General features: G+C 38.4%; 1 protein-coding gene across 2 annotated transcripts in view; it reads left to right on the top strand.

The window, feature by feature from the left end:
* Fam13a (family with sequence similarity 13 member A) overlaps positions 1-12,781 on the top strand; it is an 83,416-nt gene that overhangs the window by 13,577 nt on the left and 57,058 nt on the right. The window contains exon 2 of one of the 2 annotated variants that reach the window (XM_055612728.1): positions 3,494-3,535. The exons of the other annotated variant lie outside the window; for it this stretch is intronic. Within the exon in view, the coding sequence (XP_055468703.1) occupies positions 3,494-3,535 (42 nt within the window). The remainder of the gene's footprint in view (positions 1-3,493; positions 3,536-12,781) is intronic. 2 annotated transcript variants of the gene reach the window in all.

Below are 12,781 nucleotides of genomic sequence, written 5' to 3'. Positions count from 1 at the left end.
AAGGAAGGAAGGAAGGAAGGAAGGAAGGAAGGAAGGAAGGAAGGAAGGAAGGAAGGAATAAAGGAAGGAAGGAAGGAAGAAAGAAAGAAAGAAAGGAAAGACTGCTTCTGTTTGTTTCAAAGAAGTAGGTTACTGCAAAAGCAGTAGTGGACGGCACAGGGACAACCTTGTCCAGAACCCTATACCATCTGGCAATGTGGCTAGATGTGAATGTGGCTCAAAACAAAATCATAAAGTTACTGAAAATGGTCTTTTTCTGTGATTGATATTTTAACTCCACTACATTAGTCTCATGTGAACTTCGTATTTGAACTTCATAAGACATTATCAGGAGGTTGGGCATGACTGCAAACTCTTAGCACTTAAAAAAAAAAAAGAATATGACTAATTTAATGAATTAGTGAATCACAGTGAATGAACACGCATAGCTTGTTTAATGTTACTGTTAAGGAATTCTTCAGATCTAAGAAAGACTCGCAGCCCTCACTTCACAACACATGGCACCTATTCCTCTCCTGTAACATGAAATCATTGCAGGTTTATACTGGTAGATTTTTGGCACAATGTTCGCCATAATATTTCTTTGATATAGTCTTTGATTAGTAAACAAGCCCAGTTGTTTTGTCAAGTGTATCCTAGGAATAGTTTGATTTTTTTTTTTTTTTGGCCTGTAAACACTTTTTTTTTTATTAATTACACTTTATTCACTTTGTATCCCCCATAAGCCCCTCCCTCCTCCCCTCCCGATCCTACCCTCAATCCCCCTTCCTCACGAATGCCCCTCCCCAAGTCCACTGATAGGGGTGGTCCTCCTCTCCTTCCTTCTGATCTTAGTCTATCAGATCTCATCAGGAGTGGCTGCATTGTCATTTTCTGTGGCCTGGTAAGGCGGCTTCCCCCTGGGGGGGGGGTGATCAAAGAGCAGGCCAATCAGATTATGTCAGAGGCAGTCCCTCTTCTCATTACTATGTAACCCACTTGGACACTAAACTGCCATGGGCTACATCTGTGCCAGGGTTCTAGGTTATCTCCATGCATGGTACTTGGTTGGAGTATGAGTCTCTGGAAAGACCCCTGTGTTCAAATTTTCTTGTTCTGTTGCTCTCCTTGTGGAGTTCCTGTCCTCTCCAGATCTTACTATTTCCCACTTCTTACATAAGATTCCATGCACTCTGCCCAACAGTTGGCCATAAGTCTCAGTATCTGCTTTGATAGTCTGCAGGGCAGAGCCTTTTAGAGGCCCTCTGTGGCAGGTTCCTAGCTTGTTTCTTGTTTTCTTCTTCTTCTGATGTCCTTCCTCTTTGCCTTTTGGGATGGGGATTGAGCATTTTAGTCAGGGTCCTCTCTCTTGATTAGTTTCTTTAGATGTACAGACTTTAGTAGGTTTATCCTATATTACATGTCTATATGAGTGAGTATATACCGTGTGTGTCTTTCTGCTTCTGGGACAGCTCACTCAGGATGATCCTTTCCAGGTCCCACCATTTACCTGCAAATTTCATGATTTCCTTATTTTTCATTGCTGAGTAACAATCAATAAATGGGACCTCATGAAACTGAAAAGCTTCTGTAAAGCAAAGGACACCATCATCAAAACAAAACGACTGCCTAGAGATTGGGAAAGAATCTTCACCAAGCCTTTATCTGTCAGAGGGCTAATATCCAGTATATATAAAGAACTAAACAAGCTGAAAAGCAGCAAACCAAGTAATCCACTTAAAAAATGGGGAACAGAGCTAAAGAGAGAATTCTCTGTAGAGGAATATCGAATGGCAGAGAAACACTTAAAGAAATGCTCAACGTCATTAGCCATCAGGGAAATACAAATAAAAACGACCCTGAGATTTCACCTTACACCCATCAGAATGGCCAAGATCAAAAACCCAAGTGACAACACATGCTGGAGAGGCTGTGGAGAAAGGGGAACCCTCTTCCACTGCTGGTTGGAATGTAAACTTGTACAACCACTCTGAAAATCAATCTGGCACTTTCTCAGACAACTAGGAATAGCGCTTCCTCAAGATCCAGCCATACCACTCCTAGGCATATATGCAAAAGAGGCTCAAGTACACAATAAGGACATTTGCTCAACCATGTTTGTAGCAGCTTTATTTGTCATAGCCAGAAGCTGGAAACAGCCCAGATGCCCCTCAACTGAAGAATGGATGCAGATATTGTGGTACATCTACACAGTGGAATATTACTCAGCAACAAAAAATAAGGAAATCATGAAGTTTGATTTCAAAAGTGAAAGTTTCTTGTGTACAGTTAGCTTAAAGTAGTTGTTCCCTGTAAATTCACTACCTCAGGAAGCTTCATCCCAGCCAATCCAAATTTTCCCTCTGACCTCTAACTCTTAAATGTTAAAGCTGAATGGTACCAGCTCTTCCCTTAGCACATCCACATTAGTGAAGTGGTATGGGGAGAATCAGCGCAGCTTATTTATGCCTCTGTGTGTGTGTGTGCCTATGCTCATGAAACACAAAAATGCTATGAAAAGTAGTATTATTGACAACATGAAAAATAAAACAAGTGAATAAGATTAAAACTGAAAACTAAAAATCATAGGAGATTGAAAAATAGTGTGCCAAATTGTACATATCCTATTCTAGATGGAATGAAACATGTTTTAACTCTTAGAACAATGTGTGTGTGAGAGAGGAACAGAGACAGAGGCAGAGGCAGGCAGACAGACAGACCATGACAGAGAGAGAGAGATGGGGGGGGGGAGTTTACATCATAATAGTAAGATCTTGTTTACTTTCAGTTTAATATTGTCAATTGAGTCCAACATTTCCATTTTCATGAATGATGCTTAAGAACATGAGTAAGTAGGAGAAACTCACTTTGTGTGTTTACAATAAAAGGTAGTTTCATGGAAGAAAAACATGTTAAGGAAAATTTTAGCATGTATTCTACATTTAAAGATTAAATGCCTTTATACTAAGGGTCCTCTTATTTCCATTTTGTCTGAGAGAACTTTCTTTGCATTCTCCCCTGTTATTTGCAGCAGGCTGTACTTACTAGAGCAACACCAGAAGAACAAATAACGAGATTTGCCTCAGGGACGGGCTTTTCACTTCTAGGAAATCACTCTTGAGATAGTCCATAAGCAACAGAAATATTTCATCATTTATTTTGCTTTTGCAATTAACTTTGTTAAAGTAATTCTTCTGTAATTATTTGTATGGTTTTGCATAATATATGAATATTTCAGTTAGACTTGTTGGAAAATGTAGTAAAAGCTGCTTCTTGAAGTGTGATATGAATTACTTTCATGATAGGCTTATCCGAAAATACATCTGATGGGCTGGCTTTTTTGGAGAAGTAATTGATGTTGGCTAGGTCGTAGGGAGAGTGTTTTGCTAACTTAAATCCAATACAAGATCAGTAGAATATGTCACAATTTGTGACAGGAAGAAAGAAATTTTAGTAAAATTTATATGTTCTATTAGTATAAATTACATTGATTCAAATTTTTTTTTCCTTTTAGCTCACAGGAAGATGAAAGACCTTTGTCACCTTTCTATCTGAGGTATTAACTTATTCATTTGTTTATTTATTCATTGTGTCTTATTTTGGTGTGCTTAAGACACAGGAGAAGTAAGATTCCTTTGGGTTATTTGCCCATTTTTCTCTTCTTTTCGTTTTAAAGACAGTCTCATGTATCCCAGGTTCGCCTGACGCTTGCTATGACGCTGAAGGTAATCTGAACTTTTGATCCTCCTGCCTTTACATGCACCACCACACCGGTTTTATGCGGTGCTTGGGATTGTTTTTAGTTTTTAATATAATTAAAAGACGAGATTGAGACATTTTTAAGTTCAGAATTTAATTCTCAAAAATACCTAATGCTAAAGCAGTAACCTAAAAAAAGTAAAATAAAAATAAAAAGACCTACCCAGCTGGAGAATATTATTATCATACACAAGGCCCTGGGCTCAGTCCTGGCACCAACAGCACAGAGGTCATGTGTGTGTGTGTGTGTGTGTGTGTGTGTGTGTGTGTGTGTGTGTGTGTGTGTGTGTGTGTGTGTGTGTCTGTGTGTGTGTGTGTGTGTGTGTGTGTTTGTCTGTGTGTGACTGTGTTTGTGTTTCTGGGTGTATGTCTGTATCCTTTTGTGTGTCTGTATGTGTTTATGTATACACAGTTCCCAGTACCCTGAAGAATCCTTGGATTATGTCAGCTGGTTTTCTGGGGAGTAGTGGAACAATAACCTAAATAATCAGCAAGTTTATGGAGCTCAGGGTTTTTTCTAGCACTTAAAAGTCCAGAATAACAACTATTTTTAGCAGTAGGTCAAGATAACAAAATTCAAGACAGAATTTAAGTGAAGTCACACCAGTGATTGTACATCTGCTATGTCGTTGGGATGTTTTATTTTCTGTTTGAACCACCTGACTAAAATTTAGAACCAAGTCTTCCTTACTGCATTCCTTTCATAGTTACCTTCCTACTTCAATAGCCCCTAAAATATGCTAGAACAGCGGTTCTCAACCTTCCTAGTGCTGCAACCGTTTAATACAGTTCCTCATGTTATGGTGACTCCTCCCATAAAACTATTTGCCACTACTTCATAACTGTAATTTTGCTACTGTTACAAATCGTAATGTAAACATCTGATATGTAGGATATCTGATATATGACCCCTGTGAAAGGCTTGTTTGACCAAAGGGATTGCGACCCACACATTGAGAACCACTGTGTTGTCCACATATCCTAAAAATGTTGACCTTTTTCATCTTGCCTTAATTTTAAAGTCTAGTTTTTAGAGAAAATATGGATACATAATAATAGTGTGTTTGCTTACTCATTTATTTATTTATTAGTATTTATTTACTGATTTATTTATTTACTAAATCTAATTTGTTGAAATCATCACAGAGTTAAAATTAGACTTCATTTTAACCACCAATAGTTTAGAAATCTGATGCAGAATGCCAGGTATAGCCCAGTACTGCTTTTTCCCGTGTTCCACCCTTCATCACACTTATAACAGATTTCAGGTTAATTTCAGGTTTGGTTGTTGTTTTGTTTTTAAATCCTGGTTTCATTCAAACAGAATCTGCACGTTCTGCTCATGGGTAACCTCAGCTGTACAGTCACTGTAGGCATATGAGGATATCATCCCAGAATCCATGGTGACTTTGAGAGCATTGTATGTGTAAATGTGGATGGTAAAATCAAACAAATGATTACTGGCCAGTAAGGGAAATTAAGCTTCACAGAGTATGGGACTGTATATCATTGAATCGTGCCACCTAAGACAGTCTTTCTTTGTCTTACTTTTCTAACTCTGGGCGAGAACAACCTTTGTTTTGAGAGTGTTGACTTTTATTTTTGTGTACTGTATTTAAGGTAGATGGCAAACTGGGCTTACGTCTTCGAAAATATATACTGCTGTGTTACAGTATGAAACTGTGAATGTTTTCTCATTACCTGGACTATAATATTTCTGTAATACTGTCTGTATAAAAAGAAATTCTAGATTGGTAAAATAAAGGGGCTCAGTGGTTAAGAGCACTGGCTGGTCTTTCTGAGGGCCTGAGTCCGATTCCCAAGTCTGCATAGTAGTTCATAACAGTCTATACTCCAGTTCCAGGGGATTGGATACCCGCTTCTGGCCTCCCAGAGCACCAGGCACAGGACACAAACATACATATATGCAGGCAGAACATCCACACACATAAAATTAAAAAAAAAATCTAAAGTAAAAATTTTAACAAGAAAGTAAATTAAGTAAAAGAAAGTTTATAGTGTATATACTAGATTTTGAGTGCAAGCCATTCGCTCCATTCGATATTAGGCCATAAGCACTAAACTGTGAGAACCTTAGGAATAAAGAATGAATATGCAGCAGATAGCTCAACAGTTAAAAGGCTTAGCTGCTGCCAGAGGACCTGAGTTCAGTTCCCGTCCCCACATCCAGCGGCTCACAACCTCTACTAACTCTCACCTGCGGATCTGATGCCTTCTTCTGACCTTCTTAGGGACACACACACACACACACACACACACACACACAATAAATAAATAAATAAATAAATAAATAAATAAATAGATAAATAGATAAATAGATAAATAGATAAATAGATAGATAGATAGATAGATAGATAGATAGATAGATAAATAAACAAACAAAAATTAAAAAAAATGAATCTTCAACAATGAGTATTCCTACAAGACTACATTCAGAGTATAAAAGAAAAAGTTAGCAGCAGACACGATTTTCAGGTATGGAAGTCCAAATGTAAGTGGAGCTGCTGTTTCACAAAAGCAAAAATAGTAATTATTTAACCTGTAATTAAAATTCCAAAAGTAGGGTTTTTTTTTCTTCTCTGAGTAACATTATAGGATAGTCACAATGTTATAAGAATTAGTTTGGTACAAGTTTATTTTAATTTCTCACATGTAAGAAACTGCTGAGAAAGCAAGAGCCCATCCCCATAATTATTTGCATGGCTACCTTGAGGTGGGCTTTGTTGTTATTCCAGCATAAAGTATAAGTGGTTGCTAATTATTACTAATCTCTCCTGGACATTTTCAACTAGAAAGGTGACATATCTGCTGATGAATAATTTATAAGTAACTACACATTTTTGGATTATATCTATTGATAATGAATGATGCTTAGATGTTTTAAATATATTTTCATGTTTCTACAACTTCTGTTTTTTATCGTTTTATTACTTTCAGAGTCCTTTGATTCAATCCCCAAAGCAGAGCTATTACTTGTAAATTTTTCATTGATTTTTGTAAGATGATAAAAAAATTATACTCTTTATATTTCTTTCTTAAAGATTTATTTATTTATTGTGTATACCATGTTCTGTCTGTCTGTAGACCTGCATGCCAGAAGAGGGCACCAGATCTATTATAGATGGTTGTGAGCCACCATGTGGTTCCTGGGAATTGAACTCATGACCTCTGGAAGAGCAGACAGGGCTCTTAACCTCTGAGCCATCTCTCCAGTCCCTCTTTATATTCAAATTATATTTCTTTATATTCAAGGTAATATTTTGTTCTTAGAAAGGAACAGTGGATTGATAGTTGCAACCTACTACTTTCCTAAATAGTAATATTGAATACTGAATGAGATGTACTATATTTTGATGGTGTTGACTTGCTAGATTTTTCTTAAGGCCATAACGGTCCCAACCAACAGCTAAGAAGACATCTGCTGAGAGAGGTACACAGCAGAAGCAGCTCCATCAATAATGAGCCAGGCAAAGGGAAGAAGAACTGGTCAGTAGTGGCATTAATTCTGAATGATCAGCATAAAGTGGAACAGAAAACTCAGTCTAGGAGTAGGCAGCCATCATAGAAAATGAAATGGATCAGGACAGATGACAAATAGAGCAAAGCAGTCCTCTGGTCTCAAAAAATGGGGAGCAGATGGTCCATTAAGGCAGATGGCACAGGCACCTAGCTACTGGACCTCCGCTGGTCAGGTAAGAGTGTGGATAAAGGGCCTGGAAGGAGGTGACTGGATACCAATAGAGGCCTCTAAGTCTAGGTTTGGCTAGCGGAGAGAGTAGGGTGCTGGGGCAGGGAACCAAAAAGGGTCCACATTCCTCACCTGGTTTCGCTGCCATAAAGTAGATTTTCTTCTTCTGCGACTTGCTGTTCTCTTAATAGTCAGGCTGTTCCTTGTATTTCAGTTGCTTCAGACATTTCTGCAATAAAGCAGAATCATCAGACACCAGGGCCCACACCCCTGGGTCTAAGTAAATACCTTCTGTGGTAACAATTCAGTGTCCACTGCAGTCTGTCTTTAGCCTGTCCGGATTCTATAGAAAGCCAGGTGTCTTTCTTGGAAGAGGAAGGAAATAATAATTACAGAGCTGCCCCTGCTAGGACCATGTGTCAAGTTTACTGCAGTTATAGTAGCTTGGATAGTAGGTGTCATTGTTCCCCAGATTGCTCTCTTGGGATTAACCAGCCCTGCTGAAACAATTAGGGGAACGAAAGTGAAGCAAAACTTTGGTGAGACTGAAGCAAAACAAACATGCCTGTGCACGTTACACGAGGAACGCTCTTGGCAAGCGTATCCACTCTCTTCTCTTTCAGACTCTAGGCTGGAATCCAAAAACAGGAACCCCCAACTCCATTGATCAGATTAACATCAAAGCAACTTGGCCTTGTTCTTCCATGCCTCTCTGCCTGTTGCTGTCTGCGTTCTTCCTGCTGGCATCCGGTCAGATCTGGCTGGGATCAGTTGCTAGTTATGTTTCCGTTTGTCTGCGTTCTCAGTGTCTACCAGCCTGCCTTTGGGCTCCTGGGGTCGATTCCACAGGGACCAAAGCTCTTTGCCTCCACTTTCTTATATCCTCCCACCCCACTTACCTTCAAGCTCAAGGTGCGCATCCAACAACTTTTATGCTTGAGTTCCATGCAAATTCCTGGACAGCCTGTGTGGGCTTCATCTAATCCTGAGCTGTGTGCTTCAAGACCTGCCAAACTGTAGCTACCCTTACTGAGCTGTTGCCCCCACAGGGCTTCTCAGGCTTGCACCTGATAGGCAAACTCAAACCTGTCTTCTGGCGAGGGTCCAGCTCTTCCTAATCTCCCTTCTGATGCTGCATGAGAACTCTGGAGTTGACAGTGTTTAAATTTCAGTCCAAGTTTTAATACAGTACAAACCAAAGCTAAATTACTATCTAGCAAGTATGGAGTTGCATAAGTCAGGGTCAGGGTTTGATCTACCTTTTAATTGTCCGGAAGAATATCTGATAGAGTTATTTCCCAGTTAGTTGTTTGGGATACAAGATCATCCTTTAAGATTTTGTCAATTTTTAATTGATGGAGTCTTAGACCTATCATTTTATGTAAAATTCTTAACTGGTGAGCTACTATTGAAAATGTTTGGCATTGAATAAATTCAAGTTAAAAATTTACCTGAAGCTTGATACGCTGCTCTGTAGGAAAGTGTGCAAAACTCTGGGTTTGATTTCCTGAACTATAAACAGAGAGATATCTAAAAATTATGTCATGTTATTCCTATCTTTGTATGTAGAAAACTTTAAAAACATCTATAGACAGCTTTTTGTGGGATGGATATCTTCTTAAACAATTTATGCTGTAATTTGTATGTTTGTGATTTTTTTGTTATTTTCTTTAATTTTAAATTTTGATTGTTGTTTGATTTTTGCCTTCGAAAGATAAGTTTTCTAAAACTCCATATTATCAGCCAGCTGCGATGGTGCATGCCTTTAATCCCAGCACTTAAGTGGCAAGGGCAGGCTGATTTCTGTGAGTCCGAGGCCAGTCTGGTCTATATACTGAGTCCTAGGACAGCCAGAGCTGTATAGTCAGACACTCTTTCAAAACAAACAAGCTGTTTATCGTGGAATGATTTAGAGAAGTACATATCCCAGTTATTTTCTTTGTGGCTAAGTTTCAGGCTGTTGCGGGGAACAAACAAGCTGTTTAGTTAGTATGTAGTTAATTCTTTAGCCAGATGAAAAATCTCAAGTAAGTTTTAGACAGTTTGGATCACAAATAACTACCTTTTTTTTTTTTTTTTTTCATTCTCCCCTTTGACTGGAATAGTGTTTTTAAGATGAAGGGGCAACTGTGGAGTTCAGCTGCTTGTGTGTGTAATACAAATAATTTAACATTCACCAATCAAATCAATGTTATATTATTTTTGATGTTTTATAAGAGACTTATAAGTTGAAATTTGCCATTTCCATCATTTTAAATGTACAGTTCAATGATGTTTTATACATTCTATTGTTGGACACCTGTCACTGCCACCCATCAATAGACACTCTTCAGAACTTACAAGACTAAATTCTAGCTCATGGACCATTAACTCATCACTTCCCCCTCAACCCCAGCCCTTGGCAGCCATCATTCTGCCTTTGTGTTACATCTTTGATGCTATAGGCATCTCACCCAAGTAGAACCATGCAGAATTTATCCTCTTGTGACTTACATTCCCTTAGCATAATATTCTCCAGGATCATTCTCATTGTAGCATATGTCAGAAACTCATTGTTTTCAAAGCCAAGTCCCAAGGAGTGAACTCAGGTCATCAGGCTTTGTGGTAAATGCCTTTGCCAGTTGACCTATCTCACTGGCTTAAGTGGCTTCCATCTTTGGCTATTATAAATATACCGCTTATGAGCATGGGTATTCAAATTGCCAGCTCAAGTCCCTGTTTTCAGTTCTACTAAATATATTGTTGGATTTATTTTTGAGGGTTCCCATTACTGTTTTGCATATTAGCAGTACCAATGAACATTTCCAATAATCACAAATTAGAGTTTCAGGTTTTTTACCATCTTCACCAATAATCATTGATTTCTGTTTCTGATAATATCCACTCCTATAGGTTTGAAATACGTGAGACTCATCAAATATTGCTTCTCCCTGACTAAGAATCTAAACCTTAGTTGGAAGCCAATGTGGTCTACAGACCTAGTTCCAGGACAGCCAAGAAACACTATCTTGAAAAACAAAACAAAGCAAAAAAAAAAAAAAAAAAAAAAAAGAAGAGAGAGAGAAGAATCTAAATCTTATGTAGGATTGGATGTCTGTTTTTGAATGTGTCATAGGAGGTTTTTATGTGCATACCTAGCTGTAGACCAGTATGATGACCAAAGATAAGAAACTAATACTGTTAAACAGTGTTTGAGAGACTCTGGCCTGGGTTCTTGATATATGAACATCATTGCTCAGACTTTTTGCATAGTAAGAGTTAAGTATAGAATCTGGGCTCATTTCTCTCAGTGTTAATGAAAACATCAAGGTTGTCTTTGGTCTTGACTGAGAAATATAGGTCATATAAAATTTTAATACTTCTCTCCCATGGCTGTCCATCAGCATGACAAAACAAAGGAAAGTGTTACTTGTTTAAAAATGATGCTTTTATGCCCATGCTGCCGCAACCTCTTACCATTTGGTTCTTCAGCTCGATGATTTCATATTGGCTTTTCTCTGTAAGAATGTAAGGTTGGAATACAGTAAAAGTTTGTAGTTAGGCAGGAGGAAGACTACCTTCACTGACATAATTGCCTCCAACTTCCTTAAATTCCAAGGATGTTAGAAAAGCAGTAAACGTCGAGCTGGTGTTGCAAAGAAAGCCAGGGTAACACAAACTGTCCATTAATGTGCACCTTGAAGTCTTCATTTTCCATCTTCTCGTTAAATACAGATGGACAGGAAAAGGTAGAAAGCATTTGGGAGGGGGCAGAATTAGATTCCTTCTATTATTTGCTTCAGTGACCAGAAAAACAAGTGACATTCCCCAAATGGAGCCGAGACTTGAGTCATCAGAATGGAGTTCTGTGTTCTCTTCCACCTTTTTGCCCCACCAGCTTCTTAATTTCACTGTCTATTCAAAGACTAGAATACCTAGTATACAAAACAATAGAAAGGAGAGAGGATAGCCCTGGGATGTTAGGTACTTAACCAAAGCATTTGAAAAAGGCCTAAAAGCAGGAGGATTATGAGATTCCTTGTAGGCTTCAAAGTATGTAGTTCACAAATAATAATAATAATAATAATAATAATTCTGTATGATTGTCCAGTTTACTCCTGACATTGAAGCAAAGAGCAAGTCCGCCTGAGAAAGCTCAGCACATGTCCCAGTGCAGACATGTACACTGACTATAGTCAGCAGGTACATTATCCACAACTACTTGGACAATGTCATAAACTAAGAGCTAATCTACTCTTCCAACTTATTTGGTGATGAGTTCTTGATTCACTGTTGCTCCTTAAGAACTGTTTAACATAAAGAAATGATTTGGGATTTACAAAACAAAATTATACATTAAAGAAAAAGAAGATCTTCCCTCAAAATTAGATCTGAAATGAAAGACAAAGAGATTTAAGAAGTACATTGGCCTTAGTTAATTAATTTGGCATTAAAAGTGCATTAAAAAATTGTCATGGTGGCGCATACCTTTAATCCCAGTGCTAGTGAGGCAGGAGTAGGTGGATCTCTGTGAGTTTGAGACCAGCCTGGTCTACAAAGCGAGTCCAGGACAGCCAGGGTTCATTACACAGAGAAACCCTGTCTTGAAAAACAATAGAAGAAGGAGGGAAGGAAGGAAGAAGTAGAGAGAAGATTTTATTAAATCAACTATAAGACATTATCCAGAAGATACCTTGGTTCTCTAGTTTTCACAGTCTTCCTACCCCTCTTCCATAATTTTCCCTGAGCTTCAGATCTAACAGTTGCATCATAAATATATCAACTAGAGCTGGGCATCTCATGGTCACAGTTCTCAGCATTTTGATCAGTTGTGGATCTTTATAATAGTTGCCATTTTTTGCAAAAAGTTTTTTGTTTGTTTGTTTTTGTTTTTAATGAGGGATAAAAGGTACTGTGGGTATAAGGTGTAGAACAGGTTAGGACACTTCGAGGTTTTAGGTTCTCTTCTAGGTCCAATACCTCTCCAGCCCTGGGTAGTTGACTAAGTTTACAGTGCCAGGCATTCATTCTCTACTGTTATAGAGGGTCTTAAGACCAATTAGATAGATGTTGGTTACCCTTAAGATATGAGGGCTACTATTGCACCACTGGAGGTATCTTGCTGAGCTGGTCAAGTCGTACCCATGAAATCTCAACATCATGGTTGCCTAAATAAGACCTGTATAATGACACCATCAGTTGACATGCCAATGTGGACACAAACATTTTCACAAAGTACCGTCCTTAATGAATAGCTACAGGTAATCAATGGCTGCGGAGAAGGGACAAATCAGTTTTCTCTAGGATTGAACTTACTGATAAGTTATACAACCCCAAGCGGTCAGCCCTAAACTA

Source organism: Psammomys obesus, unplaced genomic scaffold, assembly GCF_907164565.1.
Source record: "Psammomys obesus unplaced genomic scaffold, mPsaObe1.curated_primary_1811, whole genome shotgun sequence".
NCBI lineage: Eukaryota > Metazoa > Chordata > Mammalia > Rodentia > Muridae > Psammomys > Psammomys obesus.
Note: the sequence above shows the minus strand (reverse complement) of the source record. Positions and strands in the feature narration are given on the sequence as shown.